The sequence below is a fragment of the Rousettus aegyptiacus genome, unplaced genomic scaffold (genome assembly GCF_014176215.1).
Source record: "Rousettus aegyptiacus isolate mRouAeg1 unplaced genomic scaffold, mRouAeg1.p scaffold_m13_p_11, whole genome shotgun sequence".
In the NCBI taxonomy this organism is placed as follows: Eukaryota; Metazoa; Chordata; class Mammalia; order Chiroptera; family Pteropodidae; genus Rousettus; species Rousettus aegyptiacus.
Genome location: NW_023416286.1, coordinates 4,969,176 through 4,996,657, shown reverse-complemented (window position 1 = coordinate 4,996,657; position 27,482 = coordinate 4,969,176). Strand labels below are relative to the sequence as shown.

At 49.1% G+C, this 27,482-nt stretch overlaps 2 protein-coding genes across 10 annotated transcripts in view; one reads left to right on the top strand and one right to left on the bottom strand.

Annotated features, from left to right (window-relative positions):
• CENPJ (centromere protein J) overlaps window positions 1-9,448 on the top strand; it is a 40,860-nt gene extending 31,412 nt beyond the window's left edge. For all 6 annotated transcript variants that reach the window (XM_016130844.2, XM_016130834.2, XM_036228442.1 and 3 more), the window contains 6 exons: window positions 5,582-5,646; window positions 5,899-6,012; window positions 7,269-7,409; window positions 7,487-7,571; window positions 7,653-7,773; window positions 9,119-9,448. In XM_016130844.2, coding sequence (XP_015986330.2) covers window positions 5,582-5,646; window positions 5,899-6,012; window positions 7,269-7,409; window positions 7,487-7,571; window positions 7,653-7,773; window positions 9,119-9,311 — 719 coding nt within the window. In that variant the 3' untranslated portion in view covers window positions 9,312-9,448. The remainder of the gene's footprint in view (window positions 1-5,581; window positions 5,647-5,898; window positions 6,013-7,268; window positions 7,410-7,486; window positions 7,572-7,652; window positions 7,774-9,118) is intronic.
• Window positions 9,449-10,843: 1,395 nt separating this feature from the next.
• Window positions 10,844-27,482, bottom strand: part of RNF17 (ring finger protein 17) — a 72,979-nt gene continuing 56,340 nt past the window's right edge. For 2 of the 4 annotated variants that reach the window (XM_016130747.2, XM_016130762.2), the window contains exons 26-37: window positions 27,138-27,436; window positions 25,668-25,831; window positions 24,277-24,396; window positions 22,897-22,977; window positions 21,572-21,697; window positions 20,430-20,486; window positions 17,267-17,383; window positions 16,076-16,244; window positions 13,814-13,949; window positions 12,561-12,750; window positions 11,310-11,409; window positions 10,844-10,955 (exon numbers count right to left, since the gene is read on the bottom strand). In XM_016130747.2, the coding sequence (XP_015986233.2) occupies window positions 11,311-11,409; window positions 12,561-12,750; window positions 13,814-13,949; window positions 16,076-16,244; window positions 17,267-17,383; window positions 20,430-20,486; window positions 21,572-21,697; window positions 22,897-22,977; window positions 24,277-24,396; window positions 25,668-25,831; window positions 27,138-27,436 (1,558 nt within the window). In that variant the 3' untranslated portion in view covers window positions 10,844-10,955; window position 11,310. Of the gene's footprint in view, window positions 10,956-10,980; window positions 11,040-11,309; window positions 11,410-12,560; window positions 12,751-13,813; window positions 13,950-16,075; window positions 16,245-17,266; window positions 17,384-20,429; window positions 20,487-21,571; window positions 21,698-22,896; window positions 22,978-24,276; window positions 24,397-25,667; window positions 25,832-27,137; window positions 27,437-27,482 lie in introns of those variants that run through there. The other 2 variants (XM_016130755.2, XM_016130771.2) reach the window with 2 other exon arrangements.

Here is a 27,482-nt window from a genome sequence, read left to right as displayed (position 1 = left end):
TCTGGTTGGTCCGTACCCACCTGACACCACCCGGTTACTATGGTATCACTGGCCACAGTCCCTCTGCTGCCTGTGCTTCACGTCTCGTGACCGTTTCTTACTCCCGTCACCATTTTCACCCAGCCTCCCCCACCCCCCTCCCGTCTGGCAGCCATCAGTTAGTTCTCTGTGTCTGTGAGCTTGTCTGGGTTTTTTGTTCTTGTTCATTTATTTTGTTCTTTAGGATTGATTCCACACGTGGGTGGGGTCACACGGTGTTTGTCTTTTTCCGTCAGGGTTATTTCACTCGGCATCCTCGCTGTCACAAAGGGTGAGAGTCCACCATTTTTTATGGCCGAGTAACCCTCCGTGGTGTATGTGCCGCGCCCTCACCCAGTCGCCCATCGACGGGCACCCAGGCTGCTTCCACGTCTGCGCTGCTGTGAATGACGCCGCAGGGAGCGTGGCGGAGCACGCCTTCCTTCCGGACGCGGCTTCATTTCCTTCGGTGTATTCTGAGAAGTGGGGCGTAGGTCGCTCCATTGTTAACCTCCGCGGTGTTTTCCGTGGTGGCTGCTCCAGTTCACAGCCCCGCCAGTGACGCGGGCGGCCCCCTCTTCCCTGTGCCCTGCCAGCACTGGTTACCGCTCACCTTTGATGATGGCCGTTCACACGGGGGCGAGGGGACGTCTCACTGTGGGGCGATTTGCATCTCCCTGACGATGAGTGATGGCGAGCAGCCTTTCGTGTACCTCTTGGCCCTTGGGATGTCTTTTTTGGAAAAATGGCAATCCAGCTCCTGTGCTCATTTTTTAATTGGATTTTTTGTTGTCTTGAGCTGTTCGAGTTCTTCGCGTATTTGGATGGGTGTTGACCTCCTCCCTGACACTGGCTCACAGAACTGCTCCCCCATCTGCGGGCTGCCTTGTCAGCTCGTCGGTGCTTCCGGTGTCACAGCCGAGAAATCACTGAGGCCCATGTTACTGAGCTGCTTTTAGAAATTTGCACGGGGTCAAGTGTTAAGTCCGATCTGTTTCATGCTGGTTTTAGTGCATGGTGTGAGATAGGGTCCAGTTCCGTGTTCTCCATGTATTTACCCAGTTTTCCAAGCACCGTGGGCAGAAGACTCTCTCTTCTCCACTGGGTGGTGGGGCTCCCTTGGTGAGTGTCAGCTGACCGTATATGTGGGGGTTGATTTCTGGGCGCTCTGTTCATTTCCATAGGTCTGCGTGTCCGCTTTATGCCAGCACCGTGCCATTTGGCTCACTGTAGCCTTGTGGTTTGAAGTCAGGATTGTGATGACTCTGGCTTTGTTCCTTCTCAGGAGTGCTTTGGCAATTAAGAGTCTTGTGGTTCTGTACAGAGTTTAGGATTGTTTCTCCTATTTCCATTGGAATTTTATAGGGGTTGCGCTGAACCTATAGGTGGTTTTGGGTAGTATGGACGTTTTAACAGTATTTTTCTGATGCAAGAACATGAGGTCTTTGCATTTGTTTGTGCCTCTTTGATTTATTTCAGCACAGTCTTATAGTTTTTGTCACAGATCTCCCTTGGCTTAATTTATTTCTAGGTAGTTTTGATTTTGGATGGTTTTGTGAATTGTATACTTTTCTTAATTTTTAAACTGTTCCTTTTTTAGTGTATGGAAGTACAACTGATGTTCATATGTTGATTTTATATCCTGCAACTTTACTTAATTCATTGATTAGTTCCAACAGTTTTTTGATTTTTTGGGATTTTCTATATACAAAATAATATTACCTGCAAATAATGACAATTTTACTTCGTCTTTCCCAGTTCACCTTTTCTTTGTCTTGCCTAATTGCTGTAGCTAGAATTTCCAGTACTATGTTGAATAGAAATGACGAGAGCAGGCATCCTTGTCTTGTTCCTGATCTTAGAGGGAGAACTTCAATTTTTCACCATTGAGTGTAATGTTAAGTGTGGGTTTGTCCTATATGGCCTTTATTATGTTGAGCTCCATACATTCCTTCTATACCCAGTCTTTTTTTTTTTTTTATCATAAAAGAGTGTTGTGTTTTGTCAAATGCTTTTTCTGCGTCTGTCGGGATGGTCACGTGATTTTCTTTCATTCTGTTAATGGATTGTGTCTGTCGATTTGTGTACGTTGAGCCATCCTTGCATCCCGCGGATAGGCCCCACTCGGTCATGGTGTGTGATCCCTTTACTGTGTTCTTGAGTTTGGCTTGCTCATGTTTTGTTGAGAATTTTTGGACCCGTGCTCATCAGGGATGCCAGTCTTGCTTTCTTTTCTCGACGTGGCCTTATTTGGCTTTGGTGTCAGGGCAATGCTGGTCTTGCTGAATGAGTTTGGAACTGTTCCTCCCCTTCAATATTTTGTTACAGTTTGAGGAGGATTGGCATGAATTCTTCAAGGGTTTTATAGGGTTTGCCAGTGAAGCCGTCCAGTCCTGGATTCTCTGTATTGGGAGGTGTTTGATTATCGACTCACTCTAGTCTTTTAACTCCTTATCGGTATGGCCAGATTTTCTGTTTCCTCCTGGTTCGGTCCAGGCAGGTTATGTGCTTATAGGAATGCATCCGTTTCCCCCAGGTTATCTAGTGCGGCCATGTAGCTGTTCATAGTAGTCACGTTTGATCTTGATTGTATCGTGTCAGTTGTACTGTCTCCTCTTTCAGTTTTATGTATGTGCGTCTTCTTAGTGTAGCTAAAGTCCGTGAGTTGTATCTTTTTAGAAAACCAGCTTAGTTTTGTTGATTCTATTGTTTTTCTGGTCTCTGTCAATTTGTTTCCAGTGTCCTCTTTAGTATTTCCTCTGTTCCGCTAACTTTGGGCTTAATTTGTTCTTGTTCTAGTTCCTTGAGATATAAAGTTAGCGTTGACGTTTTTCTAATTTTTTAGTATGTACACACATTTTTACACCTACTATCGCAGCATCCCATAGGTGTTGGTATGCCGTGTTTACATTTTCCCTTTTTTGAGATTTTAAGAAATGTCCCTTTTGCGTTCCCTGACCCGGTTGTTTTTCAGAAGTGTGCTGTTTACCTCCCACATATGTGTAGATTTCCCAGCTTCCCTGTTCTCGCTGATGACTAATTCCATACCGTTGTGGTCAGAAAAAATGGGGGGACTTCATCTTTTACAATTCGCTGACTTGTTTGGTGTCTGTCATCCGGTCTGTCCCGGAGAGTGTTCCACGTGCACTAGACTGAGCGTGTGTTCTGCTGCTCGTGGGTGGGCTGCCCTGCTGTCTGTTAAGTTCATTTGGTTAGAGTCCGACTCGGTTCCGGCGTTCGCTTGTTGGTTTTCTCTCTGGGCGATGTGCCCGTCGCAGAGCGAGTGCCGAAGTCCCGCACTACTATGGCAGTTTCCTCCCACCCATGGTTTTGCTTTCCATGTTTTTTTAAATCCATTTAACCATTCTGTGCCTTTCGATTGGCACATCCAGTCCATTTGCATTAGATGATTATTGATAAGTAAGGACTCACTACTGCCGTCTTATTGATTGCTTTCTGGTTGTTTTGTATTTCCATTGATCCTCTTTTCCCTCCTTTTTTGCCTGCCTTTGTAAATTGGTGGTTTTCTGTGGTGCTTTTCTGTGGCGATGTGCTCTGTTTCCTTTTTCATGGATCAGATCTATAGATTTGTGCTTGTGGTTACCACGAGGCTGACACACGACAGGTCAAACAGCCCGTTTGGTTAGCAGCTTAGCTCCCGTCACCGGTAGAGGCCACCCCTTCACTCCTCCCTTTGCGTTTGACGTCCCAGTTTACCTTTTACGCTATTAGTACATTTCAGCAGCTCTCGCCATTTTTACTACTTTTGCTTTTATAAGGAAGCGTTTGATACACCCTTCTCCCCAGGGTCTCAGCTTTCCCCGTGTGCCCCACGCGTCTGCTTCAGCCGGAAGCCCTCCTCCCGGCGCTCCGTGCAAGGCCGGTCACGTAGCCTCGTTTCTCCATTTCGGAAGAGTAACGTCAGAGTACCCCTGGCTGGCGTTTCTCCCCTTCCGCACTTTGAGCACGTCGTCCTGCCCTCCCTCGGCCTCAGAGACCTGCCGAGAAGCTGCTGCTGGCCAGAGGGGCCCTTGTAGGTTTCTTCTTCCCCTCCGGCTGCCTCTGAGAGTCTTCATCATCGATTTTGGACGGTTTCGTTACGGTGTGTCCTGGGGGCAGTCTTTCCGCATGGAGAGAATAGGTGTCCTTTGAGCTGTGGGCTTGGTGGGCTTGGGTGTCCAGGTCCCTCCCTGGGTTGGGGAGGTCGTCAGCTCTCACTTTTTAAGATGCCTGTAATATCTCTGAGCAGCAGCCTGCCCTCTCCCCCGCTCTTCACACGCTGCCCGTGCGGACGAGAGCCCACAGCGCTCGCTGGCGATGAACTCTCTCTAAATCTTAGTTTCCTCTCTGCTGTCATTTCTGTACGGTCGACCCTTGAACAGGGTCGGGGTTGGGGTGCCGACCACCGTGAGGTCAGGAACCCATGTGGAGCCCAGGTCAGCCCTGCCACACCGGTTCCCAGCCGTGGACTGAAACCACGGTTGACCCCTGGGCCAGTGGCTTTGAGCAGCACAGCCGCCCTGGCGGGTCCTTCAGTCTCTCTCAGCCCGATTTCCTCACCTGCACAAAGGGGGTGTCAGTCCTTCCTGTGGAAGGCGGAGGGCGTGGTTCTTTCTTCATCGGATCAGAACCAGAGCCGCCTGCCGTCCCGTCCGCTCCGGCCAGACCCTCCGTGTGCTCCTGGCGCCCTTTGCTTCTTCCCTCACCCCGGAAGCAGCCTTCCGCTTCGGGTGGTCACCTTCTGAGGCAGCTCGGCAGGGGGAACGCAGGACACGGCTCACGCTGGCAGTTTGGGACCTGTGCCCAGTGACTCGACAGTGCTGTGGATCGCCCGTCTCCATGGATACCGCGCAAGCCTTCCCGGGCGCCTCCCGGTCTCCTGACTGGGCTCTTTGCCTCTTAGTCTTCTCTGGTCTGTTCTCGCTGTAGCGACAGCAGCCACTCGAGTTTTTAGCATGCGAGTCGGGTCCTGATACTTGCTTTAAACACTTCAGATTTGCGAGTGTTTATATGACATTTTGGTGTATGGGAAGAAAATATTAGAGCTTCTATATCTTAAAAATTTGGTGGTGATGGTGTGTGTGCACACTTATTTTATTACGTGTGTCACCAATATAGCACATGACGTGGTGTATTGATCACGACTGAAAAACTTGAGACTACAGCCATTGGGTCTAGATTGTAATTAAATCCCAATTAATGCTTTAAGTCAGACTCTGTGTTCTTGGACGCCCAGACCTGGTCTCTGGGGCGGTCCCCACAGCACCTTAGGGTCTGCCTGTGAGGCTAGTTGAGCACCGGTGTCCTGCTGGTGAACGCTCAGGAACAGGTCCTGTCTTTTTCTTTCTTGGTCACTCAGGACTCAAGTACCTGAATAAATGTCTGAACTTACGCGATGAACTCCTACAAACTAGGGAAGGGAATTAAGACTTCCTTAATGGCCAGAGATCAGCAGTTCACAAAGGAAATATGAACTAAGGAAATATTCGACTATAATTATTAAAGTAAATTTAAAACTTTCAATTGAATAGTAAAGCTAACTCTGACAATTACATTCTGACAGGCAAACCATCTCAAAGACCCAAGTCTGTGCCGCCTCGTGATTTGTGCAGTTTGGACAAGAGACAAGTAAACCTCTCTGTATTTTTTATTTTCAAACATAGATTACTTCAGCTTGAAATTGATCAGATATCTGACTTAAGTTCCTAAACCATTTATTTATAAAGGAGGGTTTTTACTTAGCATTGAAATTGTGTTACATATGAACTGAACAGTAGTCACAGAACCCTATAATAGTAGAATCTGGATTTTGAAAATGAGTGTAAGCTGTAGCTGCTTGAAATGTCCTTTAGGACAGCTGAGAGCCTCTTGTCCTTACAGCCAGCCTCACCCAGGGAGCCTCCCGAACCAGTGGGCTTGCCAGACCCTGAATATGAAGAGGATGAAGAAGAAAAAGAACCGATTCAGGGAGAAATCAGTCATCCTGATGGAAAGGTGAGAATTAAAATACTATAAGGACCGAATGTGGGTTAAAAGAGTCAAAGTGCCCGATTCTAACATAACTGATCTTTAAGGCCGTCGATCGCTTTTGAACGGCGCACCTGGGTGTGGCTGGACCTGCCTCTCCACACACAGCCCACGGCCCCAGTCATGTCATGTGGGCACTTTGTAAAAGCCGCAGGGTGAGGCCAGCCAGCCTGCGGGGTTTCCTTCTTGTGCCCAGGGAGCAGGGTGAGCGGAGGCTGCCCGCCTGGGCTCTCCACTCAAGGATGGATGAGGAGGGAAGGGGCGTACACGGCTCTGTACTGGGGAGGTGTCAAGGACATCTTTCCTCAGGTTTGTCGAAAACTTACTTTGCCAAATATCCTAATCTGATCTATTTTAATTGAAATAAGGCCAGAGTTCCCTGCCAGTGATGAGGACAGCTTTTCTTTTTTAGAATTCCAGTTAATGAAATGAGAATGAGGAAATTAGGGAATCAGCAGATTGCGACCTCTGATGAAGTCACAGATCTGGGCAGGAGTCACCAGTAATTCCTGAAGCCACAGGTGGAGGATCGAGGGTGTCAGGCGGACGTGACCTGGTCTGCCCAGGGGCCAGGAGGACACTGCACACTGTGCTGCAGAGCACATGGCCGTACGCAGCTCACAGCAGCACCTAGAAGTATTCCTGTCTGGATAATTCAGCTGGAAGTTAGCAAAGCACCTGGATCTGACTCCTGGTCTCTTAGGAAATGCAGGGGCCATGAGCGCATGCTAAAGGGACCACGGTGGGAAGCCGTGCTCAGTGACCCAGTTCCTTCAACAAGCAATAGGCATTAAAAAGGGAGCAGGAGATGACTTAAACATTGAGATTTAAGAGGCACAGTAACCCAGTGTCATGTGTGGACCTTGTTTTGATCCTGCCTCAAATGAACTTTGTGTGTGTGAGGGGAACGGTATGGATGGGTATGACTTGGTGGTGTAATGGCTTGGTAGCTTAGGGAAAAGCCTTTCGTTACAGATCTCCACTGACGTGTTTACAGGTGAGTGACGCCTGCTGCTTGCTTTATAAAAAGTCCACCAAAAAGTGTTTTGAAGTGATGGGAATGGTGATTGTCATGAGTTTATTAACTTTTCTCTCCTTTCGAGAGAATGTTTAACTCTTCACTATGAAAAATTTCAATGTAGGCAATTAGGGAGAAAATTAGGGCTGTCTGTCACGTGGTCTCAGGAGGAAACCATACGCAGCGATAACCTTGTTTTCCGCAGGTAGAAAAGGTGTATGAGAGCGGGTGCCGTGTTATATTGTTTCCGAATGGAACTCGCAAGGAAGTGAGTGCAGACGGGAAGACCGTCACAGTGACCTTCTTCAATGGTGACGTGAAGCAGGTGCTGCCAGACGAGAGAGTGGTAGGTCTCCTCGGGGCCGGTTCTGCCCGCGGTGCAGATATCTCCGTGGGAACGGCAGTGACCTTGTGTCTTCACAGATCTACTACTACGCGGGCGCCCAGACCACCCACACGACGTTCCCAGGAGGGCTGGAGGTCCTGCATTTCTCCAGCGGACAGATAGGTAGACACTTGCTCGGCCCCCGCCTTACGACATTCTCCCTTCCCTTTAGAAACATGATACTTATGTCACCTTTTTGAACAGAAAAACACTTCCCAGATGGGAGAAAAGAAATCACATTTCCGGACCAGACCGTGAAGCGCGTGTTTGCCGACGGGCAGGAGGAGAGCGCCTTCCCCGACGGCACGGTCGTCCGCGCCCAGCGGTGAGGGACCGCTCCATCCCGTCTGCGTGGCTCAGCCCCCATTTCCACTTGAACTTTTAAATCTTAAAAATATCTAAGTTATGCAAAACTTCAGTGAGTTTAGAACTGAGCAAAGACACTTGCAGAACAGGCGAGACGTTTTTGGCATTTTGGAGTCAGAACTAGTTTGAGATAAACAGACTAATACGTAGTTAGTCTTTTTTAATTTCTTTACTCATTTTTTGTAGTTAGCCTTTAGCGTTGAGACTTACAGGGAGGCCACACAGCAGGCAAGTTAGGCGGGTGGCAAGTGTTTGCTTAGAAGCTCGAAAATACTGAATGAGACACACGGAAGGAAAAGCTGCCCTGTCGGTGTTAGGAGTAGCCTAGCGATGGCAGAGGTCAGAATTGCTCCCACCTTCAGTTTTCATTTTGTCCCAGCCTGATGATCACCTCACCCCTGCACCCTCTCTTTATCCTCTCACGGTTCTAGAAGTTAGAGACCTCTTTACCTGACTTTTTCAGTCTACAACAGTGAGCATCTTATGTCACCTTTTTAATTAAAACTACTTGTGGGGGGCGGTGGTCAGATCGTCCTATTTTAGCTTTCACTGTTCTCTCCTTGGGCGTGAAAGCGAAGCACCGTTAGCTGGAATACAGCCAAGACATCATAGATGCATTTAAGTCACTGTCATTTCATGGTTACATTTGTCCCCACCCCCAGAAGTGAAAACGTGAGTTCAGATAACGCAGGGAATCCTCAGGGTCACGCCACCACTTTCCCTTCACACACCTAGAACTGTCTGGTGCTCATCACAGCTTTCTGCAACAGAGAGAGAAAACACACAAAACTACTCATCTCTCCATCCTCACGTACTGACTCGGGGCCGGTCTTTTTCTGTCTCCGCCTCCGTCCCCACCTGGGATGCTCCGTGTGACGGTCCCGACAGGCAGGCAGGCAGCTGGGCGCTGTTTCCGCTTCCTGCTGCACAGCGGGCGTCACTCTGCCCCTCCTCCAGCCGGCTGCAGAGCGAGCCCTCGGGGGCTTTCAACTCTGTGAGCAGAATAAGGGTCAAAGCTGGAAGCTGTATTTTAATACAGGGCCCATTTTTTTTTAGTAGCTGAACACATGTAAACCTGAGCATTTGGTGGTAAAGCATACATTTATTTTTAAAAAGCTTTTTATGGGCATATGTAAGTGCTGATCTGATCAATCTGAGCAGGAAACACTGGGAAGAATTTGCAAAGAAAGTGTGCACGGAGAGAGACCAAGGGAGGCTTGAGAAGAAGAAGTGACTGCCCAAATCAAAGGCTACTTTTCCTGTTACTTCATATTTTTAAAGAAATTCTTTTTTTAAATTTACAGAGACGGTAACAAAATCATAGAGTTCAGTAATGGCCAGAGAGAAGTCCATACGGCCCAGTTCAAGAGGCGGGAGTACCCGGATGGCACTGTTAAGACTGTGTATGCAAACGGCCACCAGGAGACGAAGTACACGTCCGGCCGGATGCGCGTCAAGGACAAGGACGGCAATGTGCTGCTGGACACCAACGTGTAGGACCCCGGTGTGTGATCATGGAGCAACACTAGCTTGATTTTCTTGTTAAAAATGTACATTTCTTGTGGATTCTGTGGTTTAATTTATATTTACTGTGTGTGTGTGTGTGTGAGAATGGCAAAGGTTACACTTGGATTATAAAATAAAATTTATAGTTTTTTATAAACTTGGAAATGCTTTCAGTTTCAGTTCACTCACTCTTGTCTTTCTGCAGTTGAAAGCATTCCTTTGTTATAAACTGTAAAACTTTAAAGACGGTAAGTGGCGCCTGCACTGGCCAGAGAGCCTCACAGAGCAAGTGCGAGGAGCTGTGTGTCGCGCAGGCGCCCCGGGGATGTCAGCCACAGCGGGCACACGGGTTCCGCTCGGGAAGGGAGGCTTACCAGTCAGAGCGGTGCCGAGGGCAAAGCGCCAGCCACCAGAGGTTCCTCAGGCAGGAAGTCAGTGGACTAAGACGAGAGTCGGGCCGTGCAGGAAGAGCCCCGGCTGCGAGTACAGGTGACGGAGGAGAAGGGCCCAGAAAGCAGCCGGCCGGACGCGAGATGCCCTGGAGGAGGAGCAGGTCACTTCTGTGTGGATTTAATAACTGAATAGGAAAAAAGTTTATAACTTTTCAAAGAAAATAAGGAGTTATATAGTATTACCTGGGAGAACAAATGGGATTTTTAAAGGAGGCAAAGCATAAACCTTAAAAGGTTGGCAAATGAGAAGTTTCTGTTTGTCCAAAGATGCAATAAAGAGAAGTGAGCCACAGACCAGGAGACGCCCCGCGGGGTTAGCACCCGGAACGAATGACAGCTCGACAGGAAGATGGATAAAGGACGGGAACAAGCAGCACACGACTGACAAAGTGCTGAGCAGTGAGTGACCACACGTCAAAATGATAAGGTGACACCTCAGACCAGTGCCACGTACCGCAAATGGTGGCCTGGCCATACTGCATGCTGGCAGAGGGCTCCGACTACTGACACTGGGGCAAACTGCCAAAACCACCCGTGGAAAGGACCTCCCACCACTCAGCGCATGTCCCAGGATCTGCCCCCGTCCCCGCGCGCCCACAAGGGCTCCTGCAGAACGACGCTGACTGAGGAGGACGTGGTGCCACCTGGACACCTAGCGCCAGAATGCATGTGTGCACCGGTGGCTACAGCTGTGAAAGTAAAACAGCTGTGCATCCCAGTACGGGTCAGCAGTGGAAACAGAAAATTAGGATACTGCTCACATTTCTGAACACAGCGGCACTGCTGCTTGTGGCTGCGGACACAGGTGTCGTGCTCACCTCTGTGGTGCGGGGGGCGGAGCGGTGGTGGGAGTGGCCGGGGCAGGGGCCACAGATGCCTATGGCCAGGCCACTGTCTTCTCTCTCAAGCTGAATGAATGTACATTAGCTATAAAATGAACTAAGATTATTTTTATAGGTCTTAATGTTTCATTTCAAAATTACAGGAAAAAAAATACAGGAAAACAAAATACTTGAAAGCAAATATTTATTAACGATTTTTCAAACAATCCCTAACAATTCAACATGTGAGTGGAAAACAAAGGACCAGCATTACTGCAGAACAAAGTCAGAGAAAATAAGCCCAAACTGGTCCAGTGCAACAGAAAACGTTCTGGGTGCAGCAGACATCCCTCGCGGCGCACCTGAGAACAAAGCGCGTGTCACTCTGGACCCCTGGTGACGGCAGCGTCCGCATCTGGGTGCTCGGCTGCTTGGCACGGAGGACACTGACGTGCAAACAGCAGGGCGGGCTGAAGTGAGCGCGCGGCACCACGGAGCCAGAGTCGTCCCCGCCGCCTCCCGCGTGTGGGCCCTCTTCCATGCTGGTACGTGGTGGGCGACAGAGCTTACGGAGACGAACCCCGGGAGGTTCCTGTTGCGCTGTCGTGCCCCTGGGAAGTGGAGGGAGCCCCAAGTGCTGCTCCGGACCTTCCAGCGACAGCAGCTGTCGGTCCCAGGCCCTGTGCTGACCACGGCCGTGAGCGAGCCTCACCTACCTCAATCGTCCCGGTCCGCGAGCCCCCTCTGCACCAGCGCCATGTGGACTGGGTACTCTTTGTCTTCGTATAATGTCACCGTTTGTTCTGGCGCCTGAGCCTAAGATTGAGAACAGTTGTCAAGAGAACAGTGTTTTTGCTGCCTTGTTCCCTCCTCTGGCAGGAAAAAAGGACATTCTCCGAGTTTGTAATTTATACTCCGCTTTCGAAAGCTGTGTGATGGCTAACGATGTAAATTCCTCTCTGAAGGTTTCCTGGGCTTGGCCACAGGCTTCCACACTGTCCCCATTAAGACCCGTTTACCCCGCAGCCACAGCATCCTGCCCTAGTGCAGGAACGGCCCGTGTTGTGAGTGCACCCGGAGGCCGGTGGACAACCTGTGGCTCCCTGCCAGCCCTGTCTGCACCTTCACGGCCCCAAGAGAGGCCCTGCGTCTCAGCGCACACGGGCTAGTAACAGCCACCGAGAGCCACACAGCAGGAACGCCCCAGTCCCAGTCCCAGATCGGAGCAGGCCGGGCTGAACAGCTGTGGCGGGCACGAGGCTGAACTGCAGAACTGTCCCCATTGCCATGCCTCTCCAGCCCACTGCCTTTCAGAAGGCAGACGGGGCTTCCCGCATCTCATAATACTTATCAGAAATACACTTTTCTTGGCAAAATGTTTCCATTTTAAAACACCACAGTGCTTAAAATGAGAGCAACCCAGAGTCCGCCTGCGGGCCCCCCGACACGCCAGCCTCTCACGAGAGCATGTTTACTGCTGTCTGGAGGGTGGTATCTGCCGCGGGCCCGACTGCATGGGACAGCCCCACACCCGCACGGTGGTGACGGTGCGCTCAAGCTGCCTGCGGCGGGCCACAGTCCCCTTCTGGCCCTTCCTGCTCGTCGTCCAGGGTGCGGCTCAGCGTCACTCCCAGCCCCACGTCCCCGACTGGCTGGCAGCACTGAGGGCCTGGCTTCCAGGGGAAGAGCATCCCGGCTGCCCCAGTCCCCCCGCCGAGGACCGCGCGCCCCACCCCCCGGCTCCTGGTTTACGTGACTGTCCCCACTGACTTGTGCGTTCTTTGATTACAAGACACTCATCTTGATCACTTTTGTCTTAGACGTGACGACATTATTAAATATTAACTAAGACATTTTAGCAAGTCTTAGAATTAATCCTGACAGCTTCACATACTTCAGGTAAAGCATCTCAGCATCTACAGTTGCACGAACAGAAAGCACTCTGGCAAGTGAAGGCAGATGCTCACTACGGCAGCAGCGTAGAGCTGTTTTCCCTGAAGACAGTCTATCATGGCCCACAGCGCCTCCATGCTCCATTCCGGGCAGTAGGGGATCCTTGTCTTTGAGGAATCTCGCGTGGAAGGCTTGAACCCTGCCAGTATAACCTTTATGGCCCGAGCTGGGTACTGCATAAGGTGAAGAGGAATTTGACGCAGTCTGTCACAAGAGAAATTCTTAAAATGTTCAGCATGTCACAATTAAAATTCTCTAATAGTTAAAACTACACAATGCAGAGAAAAAGTTTATGATGTTGATTTGTTGGCAATTTCTTAAACATGACGCCAAAAGCCTAGTCAACAAGAAAAAATGATGACATCGAGTTAAAGACTGCAAAAGACACAACAGAGTAGTGAAAAGGCAACGACAGAATGAGAGAAAACAGACATTTCTCCGAAGAAAACTTCTAAGTGGCCAAAACGCACGTGACAGGATGCTCCGCACCACTGATTGCTGGGAAATCCCAACTGACCCGCAGTTGAGTCCCAGCTCACACCACCTGTCAGGACAGCCACCGTCGCACGGAAAGCAGCAGGGAGAAGCCGCGACCCATGGACCCTGGGTGGCCACGTACGAGGGCCTGGCTGCCACGGAACAATTTGGTGGTTCCTCCGAATATGGAATTAGAACGCACATGTGACCCAGCAACCCCGCTTCGGAGTGCACACCCAGAGGAACCGGTTCGGGACTCCAACGGCCACGTCCAGGGCGGCATGTTCACAATCGCCACCGGATGGAAACCCCCCGAGTGTCCGCCAACACGGCGTGTCGTCGTCCAGAGACGTAACGAGACGTGGATACCTGCAGCGGCGGGACACGCCCCGGGAACACTGTGCTAAGTAAAACAAGCCAGACACGAAAGGACAAACCCTGTACGACTGCGCTCACGAGGGGAAGAGCAAAGGCGCTGGGGAGGGGATGGAGTGCTGCTGCTTCAGGGGGAACAGGGTTTGTCCGAGATGAGTGAAAAGGCCCTGCGAACGGACGCTGGCGATGGCAGCACGGCACCACGACTCGCTCAATGCCGACCGGCTGCACGCTGAAAACGGGCTAAAACGGCGTGCTTATGTTTGTCCATTTCACCACAATAAAAAAAACCTAGATTAAACACATTCCCAATTTATGAGCAGCTGTAAAATATTTTAAGAGTAAGAATCTCTCCAATTATTAACAAAAACAAAAACTGATAACCCTAATTTGAGAAAGTCGAGCGTGTTTGAACCTGTTCACTGTCAGCTTCTCAGTCGACCCGTAGTCCACGAACTGCACCAGGACAGCCAGCGGGTCAAACTCCTTAATGGAGACGATCTTCGCTCTGTACCACAAGCCGTCATCGTATTCCGCAAGGCAAGGCATTTCTGGAAGGAGAAAAAGGGGAAAGCACACTGCCTTTTACTTTCTTAATTTTCATAGAAATACAGTAAAGCACAAAGACAACGTGATCACATCGACTCATTATCCAGAATTAAACACTGGGCAACCAGCCATGAGCTGGCCTGTGCCCTGCTGTGCCCTGCGTACTGGCCTGAGGGAGGCAGTCCCCCAAGCTCGGCCCGGCCCTGCCGCTCCCAGGCCTCGGTCACCCCCAGCCCTACAGCCAGACTCCCCAAGTCTCTTCTCATCTGAGCTGTCATCTTCTGCAGAGGACGATAAAACAGTTCCTGCCACCCCTGCTTGCACGTCTGTCCTCCTTCCAACCCCTCTAAAACCACCAAGATGAAATAAAAATCCAATGACACTGCTCTCATTTAAAATCCTCAGAGGCCTCAGCCATCCGCAGCACAAGTCCTCAGAAGTACAATGCCCAGGATTCTTCAGTACTCCCAGCCAACCCCGCCACCAGTCATCCACGTGCTACGTGAACACAGCTACTTCTGCAAGTGGCTGTCCCCATATGTAGGGCGTCCCCCTGTGCCCCCGTCATGATAAACGCCACCTCTTCCGGCAAACAGCTCCAGTGTGACCGTTAAAGCCAGGCCTCCCTGTCACACTGTCTCTGCAGCCCAGTAGTACCGCGCGCGCACCCTGGAGACGCACCGTCACCCGCACACTGGACTCGGCTCCCACGCACCCGCTCCAAGCCCACCAGTCCCACGTGGTCCCGAGGACGCGTGCTCATGAGTGCGTGCCAGGCCGCAGTGAAACGGCGAGAACCTGAGTGTGACGGCACGTGCCGCCTGTCTCGCCACGTGCTTCCAGACTGCACAGCGGACGGAAGACGCCGCGGGCCCACCTCGCTCTCCTTCCGCCCCCCGCCTTTTCCATACCCTCTTCCACAAAATTTCCACAAAGAAAACGAGTTGTGGGCAAGCCCTATTTAAATGTGATGTGACTCTAACGTAGAGATCGTTCACTGCACACAGTTTTTGTTAGAGTTCTAGAGGTTTTCTAGAAGGGTGAGAATCGCATCTGCAGAGCTGTGTGCACGGCAAACCACCAACGGAATCGCTGTCAGCGGCCCCTTCCAACCTTCTCCATTTCCAGCCTCAAAAACGTGACTGGTTTCATCTCAAAGCAGAACTTCAAAAACTCGCCTAATTGTCATGTTATTTTAAATCCACAGAGCAACTCCTTCACTATAAATTCCTTATTCAGATGAAAATATTTAACTGGCGCTTGCCTACGAATGACATCTACGTGTGACTTCCCTTGAGACAAAAACACAATGCAAAATTGTTTCTTCCACAACATAAATCTGAGTTTACAAAAATAAAACGATCATGAGTTTATTCTTTCACTCATGCAATGAATATTTATGAGCGCCTGCTTGTGCACGGTGCCCTAAGTGCTGTGCACACAGCAGCAAGGGGTCACTATGTAATGGAGGAGAGCAGGAGGGACTGAGTGATGGGCCGGAGGGCGGCGGGCAGGGCTACTTCGCAGGGGTCAGGAGGACCACCAACAGGGACAATGGCACAGGGACAGTGGGGCAGGGTCCGAGGCCGCTCTGCAGTCTGGGAGGAAAGCTCTGGCAGACGGACCAGCAAGGCTGGTGTTGGCCGAAGTGGGGAGACTCCGGCGGTCAAAGCAGGTGCGCTGCTTTAGCAAATCCTGTTACGTTCGAGGGCCCAGTAAACACCTGTCCCTGTTATGCCCACGGTGCAGACGCCACTCCTGGCTTCAGGAGCTGGAGTCACCTGCACTCAGTGAAGCTGGGAGAGTGAATCAGACAGGAAACGAGCAGGGTGTGACCTGGCCTGACAGAACGGGGGCACCTGAGCTCCCTGCCCCCACTCTAAAATGACCATGTTAGGTGTTTTGTGACTGCCATTTAGGTCTGAGTGACAACTGTCATCATCTGGGCTGGTGGCAGGCCCGCCAGCCCAGAAAGATCACCCCACGCGATTCCCGAGCCCCGGCGGGCGTGGAGGTGCCCGGCAGCCTGGCCGGGGTCCGCTTGGCGACGGCACGGCCTCGGCGGGGCGGAGACCCCGAGGCCACAGGCAGCGCGTGTGGTGAGCGGCACAGACCTGTGTGGTCCTACCTGTGTGGAAGTCCGTGAGGGCGGGCAGGGCCTCCACGCTGGTGTTGAACCTGCGCAGGGCTTCGCCCAGGCTCTCCGGCTCGGGCTCCCAGCCGGCCCCGCCGTCATCCGTGTCGCTGTGCGGGGTGCACGGACCGCAGCTCTCCACAGAATCGAGGCAGATGTACACCTGAGTGGGCAAAGGGAACGCGAGAACTTTCCAATGCTGAAGTGCCAGAACCCTCTTCCGCGGCGGATTGCTGCGGCACAGCCTCCAAGGACCCGGGACCCTCATGGATGTCCCTCCCCCCTCACAGCAGTCCACCTCTGAGACGGGATGGACACGACAGAAGTGCGGGTGTGTGACGGCCGGGACGGCGGTGCTCTCCCAGGGGGCCGCAGCCGCGGAGGAGCCTCTTGGAAGGGGACCCTGCAGCCTGGACCGCGGCTTGAGGCAAGACCCCGAGCCAGGACTGAACGGGCAGCTCTTGGAATCCTGGCCCCGCATTGTTTTAAGCAGCTAAATCTGGGGTGATGTGTTATGCAGCAAGAAATAATATGAAAAACACCATGACAAAGCCAGCGACAGCAGTGCAGTCGCTCCCTGATGAGGTGACAGAGCAGCCCCAGCCGCCCCCTGCACGGGGATGTCACTGTGAGGCAGCTGCAGGAGCTGCATGCGCTGCCTGAGCTGTCGCTTGTCTCTCGTTAGCCAAGGACTCTCGCTTTACTGTACTCGTTCATCTCGAGTTCACTGAGTGCCGGCCCGACATCAGGCAGCAGCAGGGATGTCAGGTGACCAGACAGACAGAAATTCCTGTTTTCCTGGAGTGGTGCTCTGGTGGGCGCATGGCGGAGGGTAGGAGGTGCCTGGCAGTGTGGAGCAGAGCAGCGCCCGGGGCACCTGGCGTCCCGCAGGATGAGAGCGGGAAGGAGACGGGTGAGGTGCCCGGGTGGAAGCAGGTCTAGTCTAGAAGTCTAAACATTTGATGTGACATAACTAAAGCAACAAAATGCTGGGAAAACCGGCAAGTGCTTAAAAAATGTATAAACAACTACTGACCACGGAATTCCGGGGTGGGGCGGGGGGCAACCAGGCCCCCTGGTTTTCAAGTATTAAAAATCAGTGAGACGCAAACGTGGGGAGCCGGTGGCAGTGCCGACCAGGACTGCTCGCTGTGTCTGCACCGACGACCCGGGGGCGCCACGCACCTCGTTTGGCGAGACCACGTGCTTGACTTGGACGGCGAAGAGCTCTTTCAGGGAGGGCAGGGACGAGGACAGGTACGGCGGAAAAACAGGGGTCTCTGTCTCCGACAGCAGCAGCTCCTGGAACACCACAGATAAATGACCGCCGCTACTCTCAGTGAACGGGAAATGAGCGCTCAGAGACACTTGCAGGTGCCGGATGGGTTTGTTGTAATTGGACCAAAATGTGATGGTGAGCGAAAGGTCTTTAGAGTCTGTCACCCTGCTTACAAAAAAGGTCGTGTGTAAAACCCCACACGGATGTTTCCGTGCAGGCGGTGGCAAACGCACGCGGTGTCCTGGAAGGCCGGTGACGCGTCAGTTACGGCACTGCCACCCACGCCTGGGCGGCCGGGGGCTGGGCCTTCCTTCCTTCCTTCCCACGTTTCTGTAGTACTTAGCTTTAGAATAAGTATGCATTTTATAACAAAAACCAAAATAATACACAAAATCCCAAAAGAAGACAAGTTAAAATAATTTTTAAAACGTGCTCCCTTAAGCTTTACAAAAGCATAAGAAATTATAAAAAAATTACGTGATTCCCAGAAGGATTATGGCAGTTGGCAGTTGTTAAAAGCAACATATAGAAATGTGTGGGGCGTTTTCTTTTAGAAAGTTTTTTAAAATTCTGGAAAGCGGCAATTAGCACAAAAAGTAAAATCATCACGTTCAAATTACAGATTGATCACTATTTAACATTCCAAAATGGTGACGAAACAAAACATATCTGAACCACCCGGTAGAATTCAGTAGAAAGGGACTACCCACTCTTGAATTTTACTGATTTGTTAAAAGCTCTTTATAATAAGCATGTGATATTTTAATAATGATAGGAATAAAATTTTACATATAAATATAACTTTCACTTATTAAAACTGTTATTTTCTACACCAAAAAGCACAAGTGATAAGAGAAAAAATAGACAAAAGACTCATCACAATTGAAAATGGTGCTTCAAAGGACATCAAGAAAGTGAAAAGACAACCAACCCACAGAATGGGAGAAAATATTTGCAAATCATACATCTGTAAGGGACCACGAGAACACAAAACATAGAAAAACTCTCACAACTCAATAAAAACACAACCCAGATAAAAATGGGCAAAGCAGTTTTTCATCCTTTTCTGTTTTTTTTCCCAGTTGCACTGAGATAACTGATATAACACTGTATTAGTCACCCAGGTGTACGACGTGACGATGTGCTACATACGCGTACACGCCATAAAATGACCACCTCTCAGTTCAGTTGACATCAACTGCTTTACAAGGTTAGAAAACCTTTGTTTCTTCTGATGAAAACATTTAAGATTTATTCTCTTAGCACCATTCAAACATGGCGTTAACTACAGTTACTATGTTATACATGGCATCCCCAGGACTTAATTACCTTGTAACTGAAAGTCTGACCACCACCAATTTCCCCCACCGCCAATCCCGCCCACCTCTGGCCACCACCAATTAGTTCTGTGTCCACGAATCCAGTTTCTTTAGATTCTAGATCATACAGTACTTATCTTTCTCAGACTTATTTTATAGCACAATGCTCTTAAGGTCCATCCATGTTGCCACAAATGGTTAAGATTTCCTTTATATGGCTGAATAATATTCTACTACACACACACACACACAGACACCACATCTTCTGTATCCATCCATCTACTGATGGACACAGGCTGCTTCCACATCCTGGCTATTGTAAACAATGCTGCAGTGAACACTGCGGGTGCAGGTATTTTCTTGAATTAGTGTTTTGGATTTCTTTGGATAAATGCCCAGAAGTGGAATTGCTGAGCCATAAAGTAGTTCTATTTTTAATTTCTGGGGGAACCTCCACACTGTTTTCCATAGTAACTGCACAAATTTGCAATCCCACTAACAGTGCATGGGGTTCCCTTTTCTTTATATCCATGTCGACAGTTGTTAATCTCTTGCCTTCTTGATGAGAGACGTCCTAGCAGGTGTGAGGTGGTATCTCACTGTGGTTTTGATGTGCATCTCCCTGATGGTTAGTGATGTTGAGCATCTTTTCATGTACCTGTTGGCTATTCGAATGTCTTTTATTTAAAAATATCTATTCAGGCCCTCTGACCATTTTTAATCGGGTTGTTTGCTGCTGAGCCGTGTGAGCTCTTCATGCATTGTGGATAGCAGCCCCTTACCAGACACACGACGTGCGGTTTGCTCCTGTGCCGTGGGCTGCGCTGCTGTTTTACTGATGGTTTCCTGTGCTGTGCAGTTTTTTAGTTTGATGCTGTCCCACTTAATTTTGTTTTTGTTGCCTTTGTTTTTAGTGTCAAACCCTAAAGACAGGATTTAAACGGAGATTTCACCTATGAAAATATATAAATGCCTGAAGAGAACATGGAAAGATGCTCAGTATCATCAGTCATCAGGCAAACGCCACAGTGGGATACCGCACTTTACACCTGCCCTGGGCTAGCCAAGAAAAGACCCGGCAGCGAGTGTGGGCACACACCCGGGGAACATGGCCCGCTCGCACATTCCTGGCACGGAAGTAAGTGGAGCGGCCCTCTGGGCCACAGCCTGGCAGCAACTCACGGTGGTAGTGGTCGCCACATGACTCGGTCCTCCATGCCTAAGACCGTGCCCAAGAGAGCAGACTTCCACCTCGAAACGTGTGAGTGTCCACGGTCGCTCTACTCACAGTTGCAAAAAGGTGGAAACAGCCCAAGTGCCCATCAGCGGGTGAAGGGAGAAACAGGACGTGTTCCGTGATTCAGCCATCAAAAGGACACTGGCGAACCCTGAGACACGCTGAGCGAGAGAGGTCGCCGTCCACGAAGGGCCTCGCGTTGCGCGACCGCGTCTGCTCACACGCTGACAGGCAGGCCCACCGGGCCAGTGGTCTGCAGCGGCCCGGGGCGGGCAGGGACGGGACCGCCGCTGGCGGGAGGCTTCTCTGGGTGATGAAATGTGGAGCAGAGTTGCAATGGCTGCACGGCTCAGTGAATACGCCAAAACCACTTTAAAAAGCTGAATTTTATGGCATGTAACCCATATCTCAATAAAGCCGTTATAAAAGAAAATGCTACTTCCTGATTTTGTGCCAAATCCTTTGTATTGATGAACTGTCCAAAGTTTCCAGAATATCAGGACTGAAACCTACCTCGAACCTTACTTCCCATCTCTCCTCCTCATACTTGCTGCTGTCATCTGTTGGTTTCTGAAATATGACATTATCAATGAATAAACAGCATTAACGACATGACACTGCTTTAAGGCACTTCCATACGTCATCTCCACAAAAACTGGGTGCATGTCCTCGCTGGCATGGACTTAGTTGTTCTGGGTTAACTATGGGAAAACCTAATGCTCTGAGTAATCTCAGTATCGCACCAGTAAAAATCCTCAGAATTGTGCTAAACGTGTCGGCTGTAACTGGTTTGATATTTTAAGGGAGCGGGAGTTCTCCCCTTCCAGATGTTTACGCAGCGCAGTGGGAAGAGACTGAGTGATCTGTACAAAACCTGTTAAACAGATGTAACACCTGCTACACACACACAGAGGGCACAAACGCATGCACACGCCCGTCCCCCGGGAGACAGCTGCAGTGAGGATGACAGGTATTACAGTTTCTGCTTGAGAGAAGAAAGCACTTTTCTATGTTAAACTGAACACTCCATGTTTTGTTTTGTAGTATCACTAAAATGAGTATTTAAAAATATGAGTGTGAACTGTAAGCCTAGAAATGAAACTACCTTGCAATATGAAACATTATTACTTATGAAGGACACCCCGCTTCCACAAAGCTTAGGGAAGCTCTCAACGTGAAACCAAATCTGTAACGGGGTAATTATGTTTTTTAAATCATTAAAACCACAAGCACCAGATGACTGGACAGGTTTATTTCTTAAAGTTAAGCTTAAAATCTGGCTCGGAGTTTGCTGTTAAGAAGGCAAAATGAGGAAAATGTTATAATGTCAAATAAAAGGGAAAATATCTGATCTGGAGAGAGAGTCTTTTCCTGGCCATAAATCCTATTATGATTTTATTACTTATATCTCTCAAACAACACAAGCTAGATATGGGTTTCTCATTAGGTTTGAAAGCATACAAACGATAAAATCTTAATACAATTAAAGTTATTTTTTTAGGATATGTAAAATATTGCTTTCGCAATAAAGAATTTACAAATTCTCTAGATTCTCTTAACATCAGACACGTAGAAGCGTATGTAAGACAAAATACATTTTAACAAGAATTTGTTTTTCTATAACTTAGATTTTTATAGAAAAATAGTTAACTTACTTCTTTTAATATCTCTTCAGAATGTTCGCAAGAGCAATATTTATGGTGTGCCATAAAATAAGAAAGTGACATTCCGTCAAAATAGAGATGCACAGATAATTTCTCCCATGGATTTTCCGGTAATTCCTATTTAAGTTCAATAAGGTTTATTAGTATGAGAATAAAGTCTGTTTGAAGATTAAAATTTCATAGCAAAAATGAAATGAGAGTTCTGAAAATCACAGTATTGCCAGCTTGACTAATGACTCATTCCATAAAATTTCCTTCCAGGTATTTTGGCAAGTTTTAAGGCACTAATTCTATTGTTTCATGCAAAATATACTGACATGGAAATAAGGTAAAGGATTTTATACTTTCTACTACAAAATAACTTACTGTATATAATTTATTATACCTCATCTTTAGGTAATAATTTATACTGAGTAGAAGAAGGAAAAAACGGCACGTTCAGGAGTAAAAAAATGTTTAGTCGGCACCCTGATGTGGACCATGTCTCGTGACCACCTGCCTCAGCCACACTCGCGCCCCTGAGGGACGGCCGGCGCCTGCCAGAGCTCCCGCTGCTGCTTCCACCCTCTGCCCCTGCCCAGCTGTCTGTGCTGAGGGACAGCAGTGGCACGTGACCCAGGCCAGGCCGCTCCCCTGCTCGAGCCCTCGCATGGCGCCCACGGACCCCGCCCGCGCGCCCCTGCAGCCCCGTCCCCACCCCACCCGGCAGCTCTGCGTGCTTGTCCTGCCACCATTCCGAAGTCCTCTCTGACATCCTACCTTTGCAGAGATTCTCCAATGACCGCCACCTTTCAGTGACCTCGCGGAACCTCTGCCCCTGCCCGAGCAGCTGCACCATTTCCTGACATGCGCCATGCCCGCTGCGCTGTCTGCGCCTCCCGGTGCGCCCACTTCCCGGGTCGGGAGACCCCACGTTCCCTCCAGGGCACGTGCTGCACCCCCCACATCCCAGTCCTTGCTGCCCCAACCAGCTCCCTGGCAGTGGGTGGCCTCGCGGTCAGCCCCCAGGTCTGTCTGGCCTGCCCAACCCAGCCTGGCACCCCCGAACACCCCATGGGGTCTCACACACCCCTCACGCTTCAGTGCCACCCTTGCCAGAATGAGTTCATAAGGAAACTTCCAAATTACTGACTTTGGTGCTCATGAAGTCCTCAGAACGAGGATCATTCAAAGCAAGCTCAGGAACCAAAGTGGCAGCTTCTTTTAGATTAATGCATAACTCAGCCTTGCCCAGGGACATGGTTCACTGTAAAAACGCTCCACACCGCATTGCCCGACGTCACCTCTGACCCCGGCTCCCGCGCTCAGGTAATTACCATGATGTGAATCTCCACCTCTCTCCTCGAAAGCAGTTCCTGAAGCAGCTCTACTGCATCCGGCTGCCAGGCACCCCCAACCTGTTTGGGGGGACAAACTCAGAGTCTTTCACACGTTCACAAAAGAGCAGGAAGCAAACGAAGACACACGAGAGCGGCCACACGCAGGCGGCATCAGAGGGGAGCAGGAGGGACACAGGCGTGAGACAAACGAGCTTGCACGAGCAAGCCGAGCCTCCCCTGTCGTGCTCCCTCAGCATTTCATGCTTTAAAAATACAAACCTGCAGGCACGGGCAGCAGGCGGACGACGCGAAGGCCGAGAATGCAGCCTCGGAGCCCGGGGACTGGAGGCAGGGGGGCTGCGCTCTGCCTCACAGCCCCGAAGGAGCCGAGCCTGCGCAAGCTTGATCTGGGGTTTCTAGCCCCCAGGACCACGAGACAATACGTTTCTGTTATTTATGACAGCGGTCCCCAAGCTTTGTTGCGCCAGGGACCGGTGCTCCTGTGAGAACCTAATGCCTAATGATCTGAGGCAGAGCTGAGGCGGTGATGCTGGCGCTGGGGAGCGGCTCGGAGCTTCGCTGACTGGCCCGCTGCTCACCTCCTGCTGTGCTGCCCGGGGCCTGACAGGTCACGGACCTTTACTGGTCTACAGCCCGGGGGTTAGGGACCCCTGATTTAAACCATAAACATATATGTAAAAACCTAAATTAAAAACAAAGCATAACATTTTTTAAAAGGCCAATATACCAATGCAGTGCCTGCAATACGTGTTTATTAGGGGCAGAGACTGTCACAGTCCATGTGGTAAGAGGCTCACACACAAGGAGTCGGGCCGCCTGCCACCGTGAGTGAACCAGGCAGGAGTGGACTCTGCCTGGCCAGTCCTTGGGGTGGCTGCACCTCTGGCGGGCATCATGGCCACAGCCCCATGAGGAATCCTGAGCCAAAACCCCCCAGCTTTGCCGCTCTTAACGCCAGAGCCACACAAACTGCATGAGATCAGAAAAAGTTTACTGTTGATTTAGATACAAGGTTTACCTTCTTTGTGATACGGCAAGAAATAATATGCCATCCCCTTTATCCGAGTTCCGGCTTCAAATCTGTTGAAATTTTACGTGATAAAGGAGTAACTTAATTTTTATAATCTTATGCCTTCCCCTCCATGAAGGTATTTCTCTTCATTTATTCAGATCTTTTTATATCCTTCAGTATAATTCTGTAGTTTTCTTTATAAAGCCCTTCAGCTGCCATAGTAAACATTTCTACGTATTTTATTTTTGTTGCAACTGAAAGGGATTTCATTTTACGTTCTGATTTCTAGAAAATTATTAATAAAAATATTTAAATTAATCATCCCACAAATTATGTTTACTCACGGGGATGGTATCATGGAGCTGACAGGGAATACAAAACTGGGGTGTCTCAGGATACAGCAAAATAGGGTAAAGATGACACTGTGGGATCTTCTCAGTTAATCCGTGATCTAAATAGCGTACCTGAAACGGGACAAATACAATTTATAATTAAAATTTACTACTGAAAAGTAAGGGACAGAAGGGATGCCCTGGTCTTAAAAAAAGACATCCTAGAAAGATATCTAAATCTGAAATTTGAAAAATCTCCAGAAAAGGCAATACTGTATTCCCCTGTCCCATAATGTGTCAAACCTCATTTTCAAGGGCTTTAATACAAAGAGTTTTTTTTTTTTTTTTAATCTGGGTCTTGTTAGATTTACAAATTCCTTAAGAATAATCCATTTTTTAGGCTAATTTTTAAATTTTGTTTTTTCAAGTTACTTTCAAAGTATACGTTTACATGTAGTAAAGGAGCCTTTTTCAAATTCTCAGTGTTTCTCACGCAGTTTTGCAGTCTGGGAAACTGTGTGCAATGCTTTCTTCTCGGGCTGTCCAGGCACTCAGCGTTGCAGACACTGAGGGGTCCCGGGCAGGCGAAGCGCAGCACGGGAGCACAGTCCGCGGCACTGTGAAAGTGCGAGTGGCGCCAGGCGGGGGCTGGACTTTTCGGAGGTGATATGAATGTCTAATCGCCGTGTTGTACACCTGAGCCTAATGCGATACTGTGGTTATTGTAATACAGTGAGCCAACTGTAATGGAAAACATTTTTAAAAGAGAGACAGAATTGGTCACAACATACGAGAATATTCCATGCAGTCAGGATGAGCACAGTTTTACATAGTGTTTATTTCTTAATGTGGATCATAGGATAAACTGTGAAAGATATCAGATTAAGGAATGGAAAATTTACTGCATATGCTTAAAATGCAAAATGACCACAGGAAAAAAAGTGGTGAGTAAAATGCCAAAATACTTTTAAATAAATTTTAAAAACCAGAGATATTAGATAATGTGAGAAAAAAAAATAAAGTTCACCACCATCTTCTTTATTTGGATTCCAGGTCTGTAAAGTACATGAATTATAACTTAAGGAACGTGAAGAACAAGCTGTTTTACTTAACACCATGTATACAAACAGGGCTTCAAACGCACGTACGTGGTACCATTAAAACATCCGAGGTCAAATCTCTACCTGAAAATATATTCTGGTTATTTGGGTTAGTAAATATACTTGAAAACAAAAACAAAAATTCTTATTACAAATAAGCATGTAACGCATCTAACTGGTCTTCCTGCAGGACTGAACTCATTAAAAGATATTTCAATCACACTTTCATGTATTGAGATTCAAAAGACCACTTAACGTCACAGCGTTTAGCGTTAAAATAGTCACACGGAGTTTCATGCTCACCCTGATCATGCCGCCAACGACCTCCATGACCTTGCCTCTATACCACATGGTGTCTGATCCTCTCACGGCACAGGCTTCTCCCTTTTTCCAGAAATAAGGCTCCAAAAGACCAAGGCATTTTAAGTTACTTTGAATTTCATTCATCATTTTCATTAGCTCAAATTCTGAAGAAATTATTAAAAATAGAAAGCACTTAGGAAAAGCTCCTCACCATTTTCAAATGAAGTCATCATCTATCTTTAATAATTTTATCCCTTAGATAATATTATAAAGAATTAAAAATCAGTCCCCATAGTACATATAGCTTTAATAAAAATCTAATTCAGGCAGTAGCATCTATATGCTTCAAAACTTGCAACTGACAGCATATAAATAATTATTCCGATCTCTGGTTATAAATGCTAGCATTCTTTGAGGAGTGTAACAATCACTAAAAGCTCTAAGATGTGTGAGATGGCTGAATATAAAAGAACCACTACTTCAAGACACCATTTTGATAGCACGTGAGGAAAACAGAGCACACTGTGTTCCTCGAGCTCAGCACCAGGTGTGGCTGGCACATGACACTCAGAGTCCAGCGCTGCCCCTGACTGAGGATGGCCCACTGCTGCACAGTGAACGTGCCCCACAACAGACAGCGCAGAAGACGAGCTCTGGACTCCGTCCCCGTCACAGCTCTGCTGCGGTAGGTGAGGCACCTTGGGGAGCTCCTTTACCCCACAAGCCTCCGTTTGCTCCTCTGTACCCTGGGTGTCACAGTGCCTGCCTGCACCGTTAGGGTTGCGGGGTACCACGCGCAGGGCGCCTGCAACCATCGGTGGTATCAGCCACGACTGTATGAGCTGGGAGCTTCCAGATCAGGCAACCAGAGCTACGGGTCTCAGACACTGTTCACTTCTAGAACAGCCAACTATACAGACTCATCTGGTTTTTCAAACTGAAACATAGTATTTAAGAGATCAACACATGAGACAAAACTCTGACAAGTTCACAGCCACCGTGCCCATCCCACAGCTGGACTCACTGCCCCCGCGGGTGCCGCGGTGCTGGGCACACAGAGGGTCCCGGACACGGCCAGGCCGTACGTAAGCCTGAAGAGCTCAGGGACGGCCTGAACACTCGCGAATGCCCTGACCCTCTGGTCACCGGTTGTGATCTCTTCCTAAACGAATATGAACTTTGCGTTCTTCTTGCGTGGCCTCCGAACATGTGTAAGCGCCGCACACTGGAGCGCTGCCACCTCCAGGGCCAGAGTCTGCCCTGATGTCGCAGTAAGCGGCTTCTACGTGCGAGGCACTGTGAAAGCACTGTGTGCGTTACTTCATTTTACCCTCACAACGACCCAGTGAAATGGCATCCGAAGAGGTGAAGCCCTTGTCCAGCGCATCCCCCTCCACGTCTTCCTCACCAGAGAACGCGCTCCAGCTACCGCTTAACGCTGACTGACCCTCGTCACGTAAAGGCTCTTACCTGATAGTTTAGGTACCACAAACACAGTTCCGTCATCACCAACGCAGGTGACTACTGCCTCGAATACTTCCGTGTCAGGAATAACTGGCGGTTTATAGCATCCAGTGGGTCTTGGTTCTAGAATTTTCTCCTTAAATTCGGACACCTTGTGTTTACTGGTAATATCAGCAGCTAGACTGTCAGGATTGTCACGGTCCAAGTTAATTTCAGTACAGTTGGTAACTACCAAATCATCTTCTTTCAGGGGAATTTCCAGAGACTTCTCAGCTAACGAATGGCTGTTATCTAATTCATTAATTCTGTAACATCCAAAAAATAATACATCTAAACATTAGCAAATAAAAA